At 51.8% G+C, this 18,179-nt stretch overlaps 5 protein-coding genes across 11 annotated transcripts; 2 read left to right on the plus strand and 3 right to left on the minus strand.

Moving 5' to 3' along the window:
- Nucleotides 1–1,244: 1,244 nt before the first annotated feature.
- Nucleotides 1,245–2,106, minus strand: H310_12699 (hypothetical protein; the record flags this gene model as incomplete). The annotated part of the gene is made up of 3 exons (XM_008879877.1): nt 1,245–1,405; nt 1,476–1,731; nt 1,828–2,106. The coding sequence occupies 3 exons, from the start codon at nt 2,104–2,106 to the stop codon at nt 1,245–1,247; spliced, it is 696 nt and encodes a 231-aa protein (XP_008878099.1).
- A 3,538-nt stretch (nt 2,107–5,644) lies between these two features.
- Nucleotides 5,645–8,630, plus strand: H310_12700 (hypothetical protein). 7 transcript variants are annotated; one of them, XM_008879881.1, is made up of 5 exons: nt 5,645–6,098; nt 6,161–7,019; nt 7,064–7,142; nt 7,194–7,332; nt 7,382–8,630. In XM_008879881.1, exons 1-5 carry the CDS (start codon nt 5,666–5,668, stop codon nt 8,191–8,193), a joined length of 2,322 nt encoding a protein of 773 aa, XP_008878103.1. In that variant the 5' UTR covers nt 5,645–5,665; the 3' UTR covers nt 8,194–8,630. The 7 variants fall into 7 exon arrangements, with proteins under 7 accessions (XP_008878103.1, XP_008878106.1, XP_008878105.1 ...); XM_008879884.1 differs by having other exon boundaries at nt 5,648–6,098; nt 7,064–7,332; XM_008879883.1 differs by having other exon boundaries at nt 5,648–6,098; nt 7,194–8,630.
- Nucleotides 8,631–8,752: 122 nt separating this feature from the next.
- On the minus strand, nt 8,753–11,256 carry H310_12701 (hypothetical protein). The gene has a single exon (XM_008879885.1). The coding sequence runs from the start codon at nt 11,134–11,136 to the stop codon at nt 9,685–9,687; it is 1,452 nt and encodes a 483-aa protein (XP_008878107.1). The 5' UTR covers nt 11,137–11,256; the 3' UTR covers nt 8,753–9,684.
- A 1,482-nt stretch (nt 11,257–12,738) lies between these two features.
- On the plus strand, nt 12,739–14,979 carry H310_12702 (V-type proton ATPase subunit B, isoform). Its single transcript, XM_008879886.1, has 7 exons — nt 12,739–12,890; nt 12,947–13,002; nt 13,070–13,122; nt 13,179–13,680; nt 13,849–14,135; nt 14,190–14,280; nt 14,438–14,979. Exons 1-7 carry the CDS (start codon nt 12,788–12,790, stop codon nt 14,876–14,878), a joined length of 1,533 nt encoding a protein of 510 aa, XP_008878108.1. The 5' UTR covers nt 12,739–12,787; the 3' UTR covers nt 14,879–14,979.
- A 2,008-nt stretch (nt 14,980–16,987) lies between these two features.
- On the minus strand, nt 16,988–17,902 carry H310_12703 (hypothetical protein; the record flags this gene model as incomplete). The annotated part of the gene is made up of 2 exons (XM_008879887.1): nt 16,988–17,323; nt 17,378–17,902. The coding sequence occupies 2 exons, from the start codon at nt 17,900–17,902 to the stop codon at nt 16,988–16,990; spliced, it is 861 nt and encodes a 286-aa protein (XP_008878109.1).
- Nucleotides 17,903–18,179: the final 277 nt, after the last annotated feature.

Below are 18,179 nucleotides of genomic sequence, written 5' to 3' on the forward strand. Positions count from 1 at the left end.
CATGGAGCAAGAACGGCGCCATGTCCTGCTGCTCCTTGACAACGCGTCTCCCCATCGCTACGAAGGACGCCTGTCAAATGTCACTGTACGTATGCTACCACCCAACACTACGGCTTTTCTGCAGCCTCAGGATGCCGGCGTCATTCAAGCGTTTAAGTGCAAGATCAATGGCCTGCGTGCGCAGTACCTTGTCAGGCGTTTTGACGATTTGGTCGAAACCTTGGACGAATCGGACAAAGAGAACTTTGCGTCCCACGTCAACAAGCTGCATGAAGTTAGTCTTCTGCAAGCGCTGGAGTGGGCCAAGGAGGCATGGCATTCCGTCTCGCAGCAAACAATTGCAAATTGTTGGCGCCACACTGGAATTTTAGACGAAGATGTTTACGAGCTGACGAACAGTTTTCTTAACATGTAAATGGATGTGTGTGTTGTCTGTGGTGTGCGTTTTGTCTTCTGGAGGTTGCCAGGGTATCAACCCCCTCCTGAATTCGAATTTGATGCCCATTTTGCGATCAGAGCATTTTGCAACCAAAACCATATGGTTTGTTTCCAACAATCAAACACGAACAAGCCACTTTGTAACTAAATACTTGTCCAAACAATATACCTCTCTTAATGCATATTGTGCAACCGTCTCCTATTGCGGGGGAATTCTGTAGTTATAGCCAATCAAATTGGACAAAATCTCGTAATTTCAATATATTGACTTAATTCTTCCTCCATGCATTTTCAGAATGAAACCATGTCGGCTTTTCCGGGTACAGGGTACACGATGTCGACGTACGATGTGCCATAAAGTTAGTCTGCGGTGGAGCCTCAGCATGTCCGTTGTGGTATGTACTAAGCTTAGTCTTTACTTACAGTCATCGGGACCATCGAGGGGTCTCCCGGATAAATATCCGAAATAATGTATGATGTGTTCGAGTTGCAGATCATACATAACCTCCACAAACTCCATAAATCTACAATTATAAAGTATAAAGGTTTAAAAAAAGTAGAGAAAAACAGTAAAATCACCCTAACTCCGTCAATATTGCGTCAAATGAGCCCCGCCTTCCGCCAAAATACGCGTATTGGTTAGATCTATCGTTTGCACGTCAAAAGGACAAAAATTGACGAACTTAGAGCAAAATAACCGAAAATTCACTGTTTTACACAAATCAGTCATCACTTGTTGATGACCCACTGTCCTCGCCAGATTCAGAGTTCGCAGAAACATCGTTGTCCTCATGGACATCGCCAGACTAATCATTGTCGATTGCGCAGATGTGACGATGTAGTTCCAATAGGTCACCTTCAGCCTTAAGGATGCACCCATGGACCATCTTGGAGCTCAACGATTCGAACGCGGCGTCAAGGCGGTCTTCAACGTCCTTGAAGGATGTGTTGGTATCGTACTGTCTACCTACAATCCCTTTAACAATAGCCCATATCAACTCGATAGGCTGTAGATGGAGTGGTGGGGTGGGCTGTACACAAGCTCTGTCCAGCGGCGTCTGCCTTGTCGACAACCTCAGGTACGACCATCCACGCATACGGAGCGATCTTGGACCACAGTGAAGCTTTGATCTCACCAGGACTGTGCGGGATTCCAAGAGAGTCGCAAACGTCGATTAGGTCTCCCTTCGGCCAAGTGAACTTCGGTGTCATCTCAGGTACGCACTTGTGGTACTTGGCGTTGTCCATCAGAATGATGGTGTTAGCGATCCCCTCCGCTTTCAACGCGGCCAGCTAACGTCCGAACCATGCCACAAAGTACGTGTGATCAAACATACCATGATAATCCTTGGTTTGTTTGCCACCAACGAACTTCTCGTAGCAGAGAACCTTGGAGTTGTCAGGACCACCATTAACAATGGCGCCGATGAAACAGAACCGACGCCCTTTGTGTTTTTTGTGTTTCGGCTTCACTTGTACGTCGAGGTCGTCGTTTGGGTCATACAGTGATATATCGCACTTGTTGTAGTGCTGATGAATGAAGCATTCGTCGAGATATACATTTGTACGTCGGTCCGCAGTGTTGACATGTTGGGTGGCCTCACACATGAAGCGGACATAGTTGTCTCGAAGGATCGTGTTGCGCTCGGTGAGGGCTAGGGACTTCATGCCACGTTTCGAGCCACGCAGGTATCCGCAGTGCTTGACGAACTTCTGTACACACCTCAATGCGGTGTCACGCTCGACCTTTGTGTAGGGATTGTATTGCAGCACACCAGTTTCCAAATGAAAGGCCATGACGTCCTTGCCGACGACGCGTACTCGCAGTTGACGTTTGTTGCGTACAAAGCGCTGCACTGAAGATATGACGTCGAGGGTCCTCGGTATGCGGGTTGATTTGGCAGTTGTGTTTGCTGGTGTGCGTGCAGGAATAAGCTTCTATTCGTCATTGTAGTCTCGCCATACGGCCAGGATTGTTTTCCTGGATCGAACCAGCAGCCGAGCGACTTCTGTCGTGACATCCGTTGATCGGTCAGTTGTGAGGTATGCGTATGCCCGTAATATGTCAAGGCGCTCCACTTCGGTTAGGGCCCTGGGACGATTAGACTGAACGAACTGACAGACTTCGTCGATCATTGCAGCATTGGTACCCCGCACATTGGTCGCCATGTGAGTTTCAGTTGTGAACCAAAGGTCGCAGTAAAATTGAGAGGTTTTCAACCTACATGACCTCTGGACTACAAATTTTGTTGTATATATTAAATCAAATAGGGAATAACTTCACGCAGTAATTTTTTCCCGAGATTTCATGAGTATTTTCAACATTACTCAAAAGATTCTATCTAGTCTACCATGTCGTTTTCGCAGTTAATGTATATAACAGTGGTGGGCGGCATCGAGGGGACTTCAACAAAAACTATTAACTTTTTGAAAAAAAATCACAACGTGCATCCACTATCAATTTTTCCTTGACCTGAAACTTTATAGGAGCCACGGACATAAACACGCAACCTTGTCAAATATTGTATGTCTCAGAACGCCTCCAACAATCACAAATAGAAGGAAATAGAAACATACGATGCATATGGAAATTCATTCACAACTTTGGAGTAGAATATTTTGCAAGGTTTTGTGTTTCAGAATCATTTGATTGCACGGTTCGAACCAGCGCGCGATGCAGATTCGATTCACGTATTCCTAGTCTATCGTGAAGGAGTAAAAGTCCCTTCGATGACGCCCGCCACTGTAAAGAGGACGAATCGATTGCAAAAATCCGCGTTTCAAAAGGACAAGTGTGTCGACCAATAGAGTCCCCAGAACCCTCCATGGCTCCGCCCAATGTTAAAGAGAGGGTCATTGAAAGTCCTTGTACATTGTCGCTCAACATATTTTGTCGTCTACTAATAGTCCTGTACGTTCAAAACCTGAACGGGAAACGTAATGGCAATAAAATATTCATGTTTTCGCCATAAGTCTATTTGAACTGGCTCTTCTAAAATTCTTGACTCTTTCTAAAGTCCCGCAAACCACCGTCTATCAAATCAACGTCGAGCTATGACTTAACCTGGTCTGCAGCCTAAAAACGCATTGCTATGGTTAAGCGCACTATTGAAGCCTGGGAAGGCATGCCATGCGAATTCATCACTCGCTCGTTTGAAAATGCTTTGCCACGGACTCCTGTCGTGTAGCTGGTCACATGAAAATGCATATCTTTTCCGAAATATTTGTAGAATTCAATATACTTCAAAGTAGGACTTGTTGCAGGACAATCGTGGTTGTGGCTGTGCATGCGACCATCTCTTTTTTACCAATTATCGTGGATGATTGGCTTCAATTCAAGAACACCTTGAATAAAATAGAAAGGTTTCAAAACAGTCCTTTCGTTTCCTCTTTCGCTTCCGAGGAGCTGAATGGGAAACGAGCAGATTTCAATTTCAAACGTTTCAAGAATTTTCTCCACTCCTGAAATAGCTGTAAATCATTGAAACGACTACAGACACAAATCAATTGCGAGGTTTGATCGTAGTTCTCTCTGTGAGCGACATCGTCCGACTGAGACCACTCGTCGCATGCTGATGTTCCACTACGTGTATCAGTGCATTAAGCCACCCGTCATTCCAAACGTCTGCTTCTCACTCGATGGCTATGCACATGCAAACGCCATTGTGGATTTCTTTTTCGATGTTGGTGATATAAAGTGACTGGGTCACCTACTTGGATTGCCTGCTGTCATCATAACAAAGAACAACACACGTATATGTCGCGATGAATCTATGTGTGTGCGTCTGAGTCGACTGACATTTCCATGGCACTCCCACGACATGTCATGAATGTTTGGATGTTCCCGGGCACGTTTATGTGACATCTTCTCGCACCTCGTACGACATTTAAACCTTGGTTTTCAACAAAATATTGCTACGGGCCTGAAACCAACAAAAGAACCTTCAGCATATTGCCGCCACCGCCCCGGCCGGAGTCGTCTTCATCCTTCATCTTTCGCTTTCCTTGCGACTTCATTGCTTCTTCGCGCACGAAGTCCCCATTCTCTTCGACTTGTGAGTCTTCTTCGTATTCTTACGTCAGACTGTTGCTTTCTTCTCGCTTGGCTTCGTCGACTTGGTTGCAAAGATCATCTACCAATATGGTCTTTTCGATGACATTCTCGGCAGCACCCGAGGCTCGTTGCGAAGCGTTGTTGCTCTCACGATGGTCCCGTAAGAGGATAATATATCTAGCTTGCGCCTTCTTTCCGTCGAATTGTGGGCGGTCAAACTCGTCTTTGGTGGCCAAATTGCGTGCGATTCAGTCCCAAATGTCCGTGATCTTGCCCCTTCGGGCCAAGAATGGCATTTCTGCACTTATCTGGGTCAGTTGCACGACGTCTTCGAGCTCGGTGAAGACGGGCGTTTCACTGGTGTTGTCATCACTTGCTGAATGGGGAAGGAATGAATTCAAAGGCCGTGGGAAATGAATGATAATCAGTTTTCCTGCGTTTCCTAATAATATTCGCAGGGGGGTTCTTGAAACTTGCTGGGGGAAGCGAAACAGGACACGAAAGTCCTGTTTTGAATCCTGTCTAAAGGCTGTCAATTCATTTTCGTTGATGTCAATCGAATTGCCGATACAATTTTCAAGAATACACTTGTCAGTACCACTCGGGACGGTCGGTGCTCCTTGTACTCCACTTTGATCCCAAAAAAATTGGCGTGTGTTTATTGGGTGATGAAATTTATGTACTTAAAAAGGAATGTAGAAAAAATGTCTATAAAGGTATCATAGCAATGTGTACAAGGTCACGACAAAAACCATAGTGAGAGGATGTAGCAGCAAACGGGAGCTCACCGGTGCCGGCAAAGTCGCCATTATTGCGCAACTCCACCAACGCCAGGCCATCGGCAAGCCTGTGCGCGGAGTGCCTGGGGACTCCATGGATGCATTGAATCAATTTATACAGGTTTGTCATGTCCACGCTCGCCAGGAGCTCTCCCCAGCCAGCGCGGGGACATGGCGGTGTGCGCCGTTCCAAGTAGGCGCGCCGCTCTTTCCATGGGCAGACACATTCATTGTCGATGTCATGTCTGCGCTGGCGGCGCGCTCTTGCTGGTCGAACGGGAAGTCGTGCGCCACAATTATATGAATTTCAGTATGGGGTGTCGTACGGTAGGCTGACCGACCACATGCACTTTTTCTCGACAGAATCGAATTCGCCGTGAGCGGGAGAGGCGGGATGGACCCGACGTACTTTGCCCGCGACGTCCAGACGCTGGAGCGTCTGCTGCGTGAAAACCACAGTGCGACGGTAGGGTACACTGGGCGATTTGGCCAGTCTCGAGCTGTCGAAGCGCTGGCGCTCAACCTGCTCGACGTCGCCAAATATGTCGTCAAGAACCAGGGTGTGTCCTTCAACATCGAAGATCCACTCGTCGACGCGGCGCTGGAACACGCGATTGCGACCAACAACATGGAAGCACTTCACTTGATTGTAACGCACTCGTCCCTTCGCCCGACGTGTCTGACCCAAGACACGATATCACAATTCACGGTCGAATCCGTCGAAGATAGCTTTCCCATCAATCGCCGTTTGTCGCGCGGAAACACCGCTTTGCATTACGCTGTCATGTACGAGTCTGTGCACGCCACCGACTACTTGCTTGCCCAAGGTGCGTCGAGTTTGTCATATCCGGCGATCGAGCGCGGCAGGTACATCACGGATGTTATGTAGGAGCAAACCCGGCGTTTGTGTGGCCCGAACTTCCAAAGAAACGATGGGCGCACGGGATCATGACCCTACCGCGCGCTCAAAGCTATCCGTCCAAGGCGCCCAGTCCGTTTCAAATCACCAACAGCACAAACGAGCCGTTGGTGTTGCAGTATCGCGCGTCGAACGAGTTTCACTACGTCCAGGTCATTGCCGCTCGCGAAGTCGTGTCGCTGCGGTTTGCGCCAGGCACCGTGCTCCAACTACTCCATCAAGTCACGGGGCAGGTCGTCGCTTACTTGGACTCGGGGGCGTACGACATCGTCGACGTCATTGGCCCTGGCCACGTTGTCGACGACACGTTCGGCCGGACGGCCGCCGACACGATTGCCGCATGGTCGCCGCTTCAGTCGGTCATGACTGCCGTGTATCCGCCGGAGAGCCCCATGGCTGCGATCCAAGCGCGGTTGCAGCTCAAAGACAGGATGTTGGCTCTGTTGAAAGCGCCGCAACTGTTTGACATGCGCTTCGTCGTCGACATGGTCCCGCTCGTGACGTCGGTGGAAGATTTGGCGTATTTTGTTGGAATTGTCGTCGCGTACGACACCCTGTGGTCCGACCAAGCTGGCGACGACATGCTGTCGCGCCTGCTTCGCCACGTGATGGACAAGAAACTTGTGCTGCAGTCGGAGCAAGCCGCGTTTTTCTCGGTGTACATCCTCGACCGCCTCAAGAACCTCGGGCGTTTGAACGAGTTTCAAGTCGCTTTCTGGAAGAGCGAAGCCACCAAAGTCGGCGGCGAAAGCGCGGGGTGGGTTGCCGAATTGCGTCAACGGCAGCAAGTCGTGGCACTCAACCTCCACCATCTCAACGATCAAATTGGGTACGTCGAACGTGTACCCGAGATGGGGGCTGACTCGTTTCCAGGACGGTCGCCGCCGTGGTGAGCAGGATGGGCCAAACCCTTGCCAATTTGCTCCAGCGCGAACAAGTTCGGGCGATTCGGGTGCGACAACTGCGTGCCGTCGAGACGATGTCTCACATCCTTGTGTTCCAGGGCGAATTCAAGCACAAGTGCAACGTGATCGTCGGCCTCGCGACGTGCCATTTTGGATTTGTCGGCAAGATTGCAAAAGAAGGCATTGTTCGCGCGCTCATGTACATCTTCAAGCAATTTGTGACGCTCCCCATGCTGCGTACGTCTGGCCCTTTTACGTGGAATGCACTGAGCCACATGACAACTAGCGACCATCTTCACCCCGGTGGCTGGCATCGCTCCACCGCCCATGCCAAGTTTCTCGCCATCGACTTCTCGGTACGCTCCGAGCCAACAGCACACGCCACCTGCCTACGTATCACGGCATGACCCTGCGCTTCCCACCCACCATCCTCATCACACGAGCCAAACACAACGACACTTCACCTACGTGAATGGCCGACGGTCGTCGATGCCGCCAGAGTCTCTTTTGCCGTCGCAGTTTGTCGAGCTTCCACCCGATCGACACCGCGCCGTGTCGGTGACTGTACAAGGTGCCCAGGGCAACTACGCCATCGACCACTGCCATTCCGCGCCGCCATCGTCGTCGTCCCAACGCCACGACCCCGACGCACGTGGTCGCATGGTTCGAAACCCCATGCCTGACCCAAGCGCCGCTGAGAACCCGCCGTATGCCACCGCGCCTCCCGACGATCCGTTCCAGCCGCTTGATGCCAAGCTCGAGACGTTTGTGCAGCTCTTGGACTCGATGGAATCCGGAAACACCCCAGTCACGGACGCGTCAATGAACGCGCTGGCGACAATGATCACTGGTGTGCCGGAGCTCAATACCTTTGTCGGCCACTGCATGCTTCACTCGAATAGCGACACGGACTTGTGGATTCGCCATGCCATCGATGTCGTGACGACCAAGGGCCTCCTCGTTACCGACGCCGACCGAAACGAATGCAAACTCCTACTCTGCACGTGCATCGAGTCGAACCTTGTCCAAGCAACGATGGCCCCCACGTTGTTCCAATGGATTCACGACCGACGCCCAGGCCAGTGGCGCGCTTGTTGAAGCCTTCCGACATGCTGGACGAACGGATATACCGTCGGGTCGGCATCTAGATGACAAGAATAACGTGTATGCCTTACCTTACCCACGTCATGCACGTCAACACAATTCCAGGTTTGGACGTGGATGCGGTCACCTTGCTCCGCCGATCATGCCGTCGCATCCTTTGTCTTCATGTCTTTCACGAGGGGCAAGGGCCTCTACACAACGCATGCGATCGCACGTCGACACGTTGGGATGCGATCCTTGTGCAGCAACGGCATATCGTGTTCGTGGGAGTCCGTTGCCGTCGGTTTGTCGCTGCGCTCCCGCTGACGATCATCACAGGGTTCACTACCGCCACCACAGGCAGCCCAATCATGTCTCCATCCCAAGCACGAGCCCACATGGAACGACCGGTAGCGAGCGCATGCCGTTACTCGTCCATGCGCAGAATGGCGCCACTTGACAGAAAAACTTGATGATGCAATTCGATTGGCTTATTTTTGAAATTATGGTTGGTGGAATTCCAATTTTATCCAATCAAAACGCGATTACATGTTTTCATTGCTCGGGTGGAGGATCATCGAGGAACAACTTGTGCCGCACCACAACCCACGGCGGCATCGGCGCCAGCTCCCGAGTCACCGTGCGTGACCTTGCCGGATGTCGCGGAAAGATGAATGTTGTCGAAAGGCACTTGGAGCTCCCCGTCGTCGTCGAATGCAAAGAGACAATCTGTGCAACCTTGCGAACACACAACTGACACCAGCGTGGCTGATCCGCACGACCCACGGACAAGACCTTTCACAGCGTTGGATAATCCAGCAGCACGTGACCCCGATCGCATGCGACGCAGATCTCGAAGTCCGAATTTGTCCCTCGACGTAGATTTGCCCACGACTGCTGCGGTATGTGGTACCACGATCAGGGTGAGCCATCCTGCACCCGCGATCTGACCGACTCGTGCGACTCGGCCCTGGAAATCGCGCCTCAGACTGAGACCACATACTACAATGTTGACGCAACCAAGGCACACGGTTCACTATCCGTCGCTGGTTCGATTCGGAACGTGAAGGCGGCGTCCGAGCGACTGCTCTCACCTCCTTCCAGTGTGGAAACCTGCATGCGATGTCGACGTTGCCTTGCATAGCAGGGCAACGTCCTGGCCGCGCTGCTTTAGACCGCACGAACTCCAACTTTTGAGCTTTACGATGGCCGTGCGCAACCTCGCCATGGGTCGACACGAGCGAGCATGCTCCTTCTCGTGCATGGCGCAGCATCACCATCATCAAAGTTGCTCGTGCTGACGAGTCCATCCAACCATCGAATTGCATTGCGATTTTGGACGAAATGGAGCGTTGTTGTGATTTCAACGCTTGTGACGACCACTCGTCCAGCATCCACGACCACCCGACATACCACGTGATACGCAGCTGGAGGAGGCTTGCCAGCCATCCATTCTGTCCACCATGGAGCCTCGTGTGCTGCATCACACCACATTCAACGAAACGTTCAATCTTCGCGAGTGTTTTCGGCTCGCGCGATCAGCGGGGCTGTGGAATTCTCAAACGAGTGGGGGGTCCTTCTTCGCCGTCGGTCATCCAGGCCCTTCCACACGACAGCGCCAACCCCGGCGACGACAAGCAGCGCTGGCAACCACACGTTTGTTGGTTCGAGAGCTGCCCCACCCGACGAGCGGAGTCCCGAGCGATCATGGGCAGAGTGTGCCACGACCGGATTATGCCCGTAGCCAACGCAGTTGGCGTAAAACACGGGCGCCGCCGCCCAGTCGGAAAAAAGCCCGAGCAGTTGCAGCTCCTGGACAAACACTTGAATCGCCTCCAGTGCAAAGCCTTCGTTTTTGATGTAGGGCAGCACGGTTTGATAATACCACGCGTCGTTCGAGTTGGCGAGGATTCCTTGGCGTTCCAGGGACCACGCAACGATGTCGAGGCCGGCATGCCGCGCGTCCATGCCAACTTTCGATGCCACGAGCTTGTTCTGTTGAACGTCTAGAAGAGCAAACAGCGGCGGCGCCCAGATCCGAACGCCGCGGTCGAGCCAGTCGGAAAAGTTGGCCGATGTCGGTGCATCCGCCATGGTCGTCATGCTGTCCAAGTACACAGCGGTGGCGGCAAACGACGGCTCGTTCTTGGCGACGTACAAGATGTCGTCGAGGAAGAACGACTGGAAGAAGACTCGGCTGGGATCGACATGGAATGACTTGTACGTGTCCAGAATCTTCTGGACAAAGGCGGCCCGCGTCCATTCGACCGCTCCGGCAAACGCCTTGGCTTCAGGGGTGTGGCGCACCCCCAGGTGTTCGTACAACCGAATCGAGTCGGCCAACGTCATGACGGTGCCACTCGTGGCGCCAGCGTACAGATTCGTGCGAAAGCCAGGCGTGCCAGTGTCGACGAACTCGTCGACGGTGCGGGCCTTGGGGTTGAAGCCCTCCATCTTCCCCCGCAGTGTCTTCCACTCGGCCAGCGTCAAATCGGACGTCCGGCATTCCGCTGTCGCCGGTTCGTTCGTGTCCGGGTTGTACGGCGTAAACGGCGTCGTGCACTTGGCTGCCAGCGGTGTCAACAAGATGTTGGTCGTGTAGTGGAGATCGTTCTGGGCGTGGCGACACACGAGCTCCTTGTCCTTGGTGAAGGTCACGTCGCATTCGATCGTCCCAGCGCCGAGACGTGCCGCGGCTATGGCAGACTCACGCGTGTGTTCAGGGAACTGCAACGGGGCACCACGATGAGCGAACGCAAACGAGTTGGGCACCATCGGGGTGTTCAAGCAAGCCTCGAGCGTCGATTTGAGCGGCGACGAGTCGGCGAGCTGCGAGATGAGGAAGGAAGGACGAGGGCCCGTCGAAACAAGCGTCGTCGGCCCAGGGAACGAATGCGCCGCCATTGTGTCTGCTCGATATGCGGTGCAAGATGCTGTGAATCTTGCAATGATTGGCATCGTGTGAAAAATCGCGAAAAAGGTGGGAAAAACCCTTCAAAACGAATCGACAGAGCAAGGGAATTTCATCCCGATTTTGCAATTTTTATATCAAAACATGAATAAAATATTGGGCGTCGCGAACAGAGTTTTCTCATAGTAATACTAGGTACTATTGGTTCTACAAAATCGTGTTCCATACAAATTTTGGGACAATCGTGCAGCGTTTACTAGTCCAACATCGGTTTGTTGTTCTTGGGATTGGCACACTTTCTTGTTGAGAAATTCCACGCGCCCCTTTTGATTCGCGGCATGGGCAGCCCACCAGCATAGATCACCAGGTCGTCGCACAATTCCCAGCGATATAATCTCCAAGAAAAAATCGAAGGCAGACACTCCACAATGCAATTTAAAAGGACACGGACAACTCGAAGGCGTCAAAACTCACACCTCGTGACTTGTCTCGCTTTTCAGCTGGCCCGATTCATCAGCCAATCAGCTTGTTTCGCCAATTTACAGTAAAAAATATGAAAATCATCGAAAACCGAATGACGAATTTTGCGATCGCGCGGAGCGTTGGACAAGTGAGCCGTTCGTCATGGAATATCGTCTGGACTGGCGTCATCCAGTCCAGACGACGATGCCGTCCGCCCAGGCAGTCGCGCCGTGTGCCGCGAATTGAAATGCGGGACATGACCAATTCCATCGCCCCATACTTTAAAAATAATAGGTAGCCAATGGTATTCGAGTTATGAATATTCTGATGCAGTAGATGATACTATTTTTTTGATATCCTGGCGTGTCACTCGATTGGAACGGAGTATGTAAGCCGACTACAACATCACGGCACGGAATCCACGTCCGGCGAGAAGATAGCTGCTGCATCGCAAAACCGGTGAAGTGAGCCAAAGAAGGGGAAAACAGGGTGAGCATGGCTGGTGCCATGGGAAAAACTCCCAGCCATTTTAGCAATGGTTACATGAGGGGTGCACTCCAACGTTTGCATGTCCACGAGGGCAATCAAGTCGATCCTGGTCGCTGCGACGGTGGTGGTTGCAGTATGCCAACCTAACGAAGTTCACTGTGCAACCAAACACGTCGAGTATGCTGGAGGGTTGGAGCACACCAACCGCTCGTGCAGTCCGCCCAACGCTTGCTTTGTTGTAGTTGCAACGGAGTCGTCCTTGTCGTTGCAAGCACTTTGCAATATCGCCAAAGACACGCGAGATTCAGTACATGTCTCGGAGGTTGTAGACACGCATCGCAAGCCCTGCAGTCCAAGTCTCCAGCACGTTTGTGTAAGCATTCTACATTGCAGGCATACAGTGCCCATCGGAGCACAAGATCACACCGTGTTGCTTGCACCTGCCAAAACAAGTCACGACGGAAGGAATACTTGCAATATGCATGTGGAGAACGGTGTGGGTTGAAATTTGATGGCAAGAACCCCGAAACCCCGAAACCTCGAAACCCCGAGATGTCGATTTGCAAACTTCAATTGTCGGGATCTTGGGGGTTTTCGGATACAGGCGAAGGTATCCGGAGAATCTACTTTGAGAGGCAGTGATGGGCAAGTCTTTGTATGGGAAGTGACGACCTGTGACATTTAATATTTTCCGCCTCGTCTGGGGCTGACACAAAGTGACTTCGAAGAGGGAAGTGAGCCAAGAAGATGAGCCACAAAGGAGGCCATGGAAGCAAGTCGATCGACTTGCAGATGTTTGAAGTGAACGCGAAGGCCGTCGTGCGAGACTACTACGTGGAGCCCCGCATTGGTGCGTGCTGCCGACGATGCCTGTATCTCCTCAAATCGCGTGGATTGAACATGTAGACTACCGCACGATCTCGGGCGTGAATGGGCCGCTCGTCATCCTCGAAAACGTCAAGGTACTTGCACTGCTACCATACCGCGCAGACATTTGTCTTGCGTGCTTCACCGCATTGCTGTTGGTAGCTGCCCAAGTTCGCTGAAATTGTCAACTTGACGTTGTCCACGGGCGAAGTGCGGTACGATGAATGACCCCCTGGACGAATGCAATCGTGATGGGTGGATGCATTTGTAGACAAGGGCAGGTGCTGGAAGTGCAGGGTAGCAAGGCCGTTGTCCAAGTATTTGAAGGAACGGACGGGATTGACAACCGACACACGCACTGCGAATTCACGGGCGACGTGTTGAAGATGCCAATCTCGGAAGAGATGTTGGGTCGCGCGTTCAACGGGTCTGGAAAGGCCATCGACGGCGGTCCCCCCGTCGTTGCCGAAGACTACTTGGACATCCAAGGGCAGCCGATCAACCCGTCGTGCCGCGACTACCCCAAGGAAATGATCCAAACGGGTATTTCGGCCATCGACGTCATGAACTCGATTGCTCGTGGCCAAAAGATTCCGCTCTTTTCCGCCGCCGGGTTACCGCACAACGAAATCGCCGCGCAGATCTGTCGCCAAGCGGGTCTGGTCCAGCGCAAAGACGTCATGGACTCGCACCAGGACAACTTTGCCATCGTCTTCGGTGCCATGGGGGTCAACATGGAAACGGCTCGTTTCTTCCGCAACGACTTCGAAGAGGTACGACTTTTGTCTGGTTTGAGATATCGACCACGGGTCCATCTTGGTGCCAAGGTGGATGATCCTATCGGTTGTGAGATATGAGGATTCATCTCGTTCTCGATATGTTTGAATGCATGATCACTTGACGCATCGACGACGTGTGACCTCCATCTTGTCTGTGTGTAGAGCGGGTGCATGCAAAACACGGCGCTGTTTATGAACTTGGCTAACGACCCGACAATCGAACGTATCATCACGCCGCGTCTGGCGCTCACGACCGCCGAATATCTCGCCTACGAACGCGACCTCCACGTGCTCGTGATCTTGACGGACATGAGTTCTTACGCTGATGCGCTGCGCGAAGTGTCGGCGGCCCGCGAAGAAGTGCCCGGTCGCCGTGGGTACCCCGGGTACATGTACACGGATCTGTCGACCATTTACGAACGCGCTGGTCGTGTCATGGGTCGCAACGGGTGCGTAAATCAAGCGTTGTCGTTGGCATGCATTCTCTAACGTCGTCCACGCAGATCGATCACGCAGCTGCCGATTTTGACCATGCCGAACGACGACATCACGCATCCCATTCCGGATTTGACTGGTTACATCACGGAAGGCCAGGTGGGTGTCATATCTCCAAGCGAAAATTTTGCCCGTCGCTGCCGCTCGCTCGTTGATGTCGACGGCTAGAATTGTGTGTTGGCCTTTATCCTGGACTGCGTGTGACGCCTCAGCGCGAGCGACGCAGACCTCATGTGTTGGCATGCCCATTTTGTAGATTTACGTGGATCGCCAATTGCACAACCGTCAAATCTTTCCCCCGATCAACGTGCTGCCGTCGTTGTCGCGCTTGATGAAGAGTGCCATCGGCGAGGGCATGACCCGCGACGACCATGCGGCCGTGTCGAACCAGCTGTACGCGAGTTATGCAACCGGCAAGGACGTGCAAGCGATGAAGGCCGTCGTCGGCGAAGAAGCGCTGTCGATGGAAGACCACTTGTACCTCAAATTTACCGACAAGTTTGAAGGCAAGTTTATTGCGCAGGGACCGTACCAGTCGCGTGATATCTTTGAATCGCTCGACCTCGCCTGGTCGTTGTTCCGAGCGTTCCCGAAAGAATTGCTCAAGAAGATCCCGAAGAAGCACCTCGATACGTTTTACGCCCGCCGCACCCAAGTGCGAGAAGACTTCAACCAGGAAGAAACCAAGGCCCAGTAAACAAACCGCGCTGTCGGGAGGGTGCCTCCGCCACAGCAGCGCTGCTGCTGCTCCTGCGTATAACATGTTAATTCACATTCCGCTTTGGAATCGTGCACAAATCGGTCGAGTTGCGCGCGTTTCGTCGCATTGTTTACAGGAACCAATCAAACGAATTGGAGTGGAATATTTCCATGCTTTTTAACCAATCCAAACACATACTACTTCGCCTCTCCACGTACGCACCAATTCCGCCACTGCAGAGATCACGTCGTTCACGTCCCGTCGCACACGCTTCACGTCCTGAGCTTTCTTTGCAGCCTCACCTGCGCGCTTCATGGTAAATTGGAAAGTGGGAAATTACCTCTCGGAAAGTAATATTCATTGTCGAAGGATAAGCAGCGTTTATTCATTTAGTCTAATGGTGATGAATGGTGGTGGTAGAATCCTACCATAGGTAGTCGAACTCGTTGGCTTCTAACGCTTCAATTCCATCGAGCAGCTCTTGGTCAGCTTTGTTAAACTTGAAGTAAGGATCTTGTCCGTGCGCTTGCATCAAACTGTACGCACGATCGTGATCGCGACATAAAGCATCCTTTCGATTCATTGGTTTTGCCCCATCGACTCTATTACTGATTCCCCCCCCTAAACGGAACAGGTGCCCTTGAACACATTATACAGAATATCAAAAACAACAGGTATTAATTGTTAGAGATTGCGTCACCACCAGTAAAAACAGCCATGTCGTCGTTGAGAATGCCTGTCCGAGCCCAACAATTTGCAACTGTGGACTGCGACACCGACCGCCAGGCATCCTGAGCCCACGCCATTGCCACGTCAAGTGGTACTTCATACAGTCCATCTTGGCGCCCTTCCATGACTGATTGGATCTGCTGCAGGGCGTTCTCCAACTGCCGCATTTTCACCTTTGCCTTGAAACAAGCAATAATCCCCGCGTCTTGGGGTTGGAGGTAAGCAGTCGTATTCTTGGGCAACATCTCAAGACGAACGTTCGATAGGTTCGTCTCGTCGTGCAGCTGGTGTGGCGGGGCGTTGTCGACAAGCAGCAAGACTTTTCGGTCCTGCTCTGCCATACGTGCGTCCATCGCCTTGAGGTACGTGTTGAATATGCTTGAATTCATCCAACCTTTCTTGCTGGAGTGATAGTCGAAGCCAAGGTCCACACCACTTTGGCCGTTGAAACACCTTGGTCGCATTGCTGTGCCGATGAAGAGCGGGTCCACAACGTCGGTTCCGGCTGCGTTTGTCGTGAGTGCAACGGTGATGCGTTTCTTGGACTTCTTCGTGCCCAACACACGGTTGCGCGTGATGGATCGGTGGGGCGAAAGGCAGAAAAAGTACGCAGTCTCGTCCATATTGAAAATGTTAGCAGGCGAGTAACCTGCTGTCTTTTGTAGCATTTGCTCCCGTCCTTCGTCGACGGTAGCCTGAGGTACGGAGCCGGCCTCACCATGCTGAATCTTGCTTGTAAGCCCGTGCTTACGTTGGAACTTGTAGAGCCACCCCTTCGAGAACGACACGGTTGACGAGGCCGGCAGGCCAAGCTCCATGCTGATGGCTTGGGCTTGCTTGCGAATTAGCTCGCCAGTGATGCACACCCCAAGTTCCTCGCATCGTAGCACCCAGGCAACGATCTTGTCTTCGACCGCGGGCATCGATACACGACGCTCCCTTGTCCGTGCGTGGTTGTCAGCCCGGGTACTTAGTTTTTGGTGTCGTTGGAGTGCGTTGCAAATGGTGGATTTCGACGGTGTAGATACGAGACCAAAGGTTGTAGCAGCCCATATGGCTAAGGTGGAATACGATGCATTGGGGTCGCTTAAGTGTCTTGCATACAAATCATGCTTTTCGGCCAAGGTCATGCGCAGCTTCATGCTTAAGTATCCACACTCTATTGACACGGTTCAAATGTTTGAAAAAACTCTCGAGGTTTTATAAAATCGGATGTCAAGAATTATAAAGTATTCCCCGTTCCGTTTAGGGGGGGGAATCAGTACCAGGACCACAGAAGTTGTATCCAGGTGGAGTGAATTCCAACCAGTCCTTTTGACGCAAGTTGGCCTCAAAACCGCGGAACCTCTTTGCAGGACGCATCAAAAAGTATTATGATTACTTGTAATACGCATCACAAATCAACTGGCGATACACCTCTGGTTCCTTCAACGGAAGGCCAGTGGGACAATCGGCAATATAGTCGTAGTCCATGTAGAGCTTGGAGGAGTCTTCGTTGCCATTTTTCTTCAACATTTTGCGGTCGTAGTCGGGAATGAGCTTCAGTCCAAGCATGCGCTGCAATTGGTCCACACGAAGTTGATAGAAACGACGCAAGAGGGCAGCCTTCGTGGACTCGACTAGCTTGACTTCGTCCGATGAGTTCATGAGTTCGTCGATGTTCTGGTTGGACGTGACGAGGATCGTTGCACGGGTGAGTTGTGGTGTCTTGTACTATTGGTCGAACGCGAACCCCGCTTCATCGCAAATTGTCTTCATAAATTGCACGCCCAGTTTATCAATGACCATAGAATCCAGGTCTTCGAGCATAACATGGGTGTGGACGTTTTCGTCGTACAGGTCACAAAACTTGTTGTCGAGGTTCTTCTTGTAGTAGTTGCCGTGGATGAATTGCAAAAGTGACGTCTTGCCCATGCCAGGAAATCCAAAGAGGTACAGATGAGGGTCCGTGTGCTTCCCGAAGAAAGCTTTCTTCTTCTGGTGCACCATGGCCTTGATACGCTCGCCGTAAATCATGTAGTTGCTTGGATAAAGTTCGAACCCATTCTCCGCTTCACCGGCTTCCAAACGTTTTCGCATGTCGATAATGGCGTCGTGCGTCTTCATCTTCTTTTCCTTTTCGGAGCGTAGCGTCGGTCCCTTGCGCTTGACACCTTGGCCTTCGTCCTTTGGCAAGTCGCCTTCTTCGTACAGTACCCACTCCTTGGGGTCCTTGGATACTTTGCTGAACTCCTTGACGTGATACTCGCGCCATCCACCATATGGCAGTTCGTGGAACCATGTAGTAGCCATTGCCTTCAACGATGTTCCGCTTCTTGATACAGTGCGCGCCACATGGATAGGACACCCCTGTTTTTTTGGTCAAGCTGTCGATAAATTGCCCTTTGGATGAAACAAAATATACCGAAGCAATCGTTTTGATTGGTCCGATCGTTTGGCGCTAGTTTCAGGTAATAGTCGCCTTGGACGCACGGTTGTGGAACACAACTGCAGAGTTAATCCCTCTCGTGAGTACAAAACCAACATTCGGGCCCTTTCGTAAGCACAAGAATGTCGCAGGGCATAGACA

This window comes from Aphanomyces invadans (assembly GCF_000520115.1).
Source record: "Aphanomyces invadans strain NJM9701 unplaced genomic scaffold supercont1.42, whole genome shotgun sequence".
NCBI lineage: Eukaryota > Oomycota > Saprolegniomycetes > Saprolegniales > Verrucalvaceae > Aphanomyces > Aphanomyces invadans.

Excerpts from the sequence above, each read along its gene's own strand:
- H310_12700 (XM_008879884.1), top strand. The coding sequence starts at position 5,666 with ATGGACCCGACGTACTTTGCCCGCGACGTCCAGACGCTGGAGCGTCTG. Across the intron at positions 6,099-6,160 it reads CGACTACTTGCTTGCCCAAG|GAGCAAACCCGGCGTTTGTG; the intron begins GTGCGTCGAGTT and ends GATGTTATGTAG. Across the intron at positions 7,020-7,063 it reads CATCTCAACGATCAAATTGG|GACGGTCGCCGCCGTGGTGA; the intron begins GTACGTCGAACG and ends ACTCGTTTCCAG.
- H310_12701 (XM_008879885.1), bottom strand. The coding sequence starts at position 11,136 with ATGCCAATCATTGCAAGATTCACAGCATCTTGCACCGCATATCGAGCA.
- H310_12702 (XM_008879886.1), top strand. The coding sequence starts at position 12,788 with ATGAGCCACAAAGGAGGCCATGGAAGCAAGTCGATCGACTTGCAGATG. Across the intron at positions 12,891-12,946 it reads CTACGTGGAGCCCCGCATTG|ACTACCGCACGATCTCGGGC; the intron begins GTGCGTGCTGCC and ends TTGAACATGTAG. Across the intron at positions 14,281-14,437 it reads GTTACATCACGGAAGGCCAG|ATTTACGTGGATCGCCAATT; the intron begins GTGGGTGTCATA and ends CCCATTTTGTAG.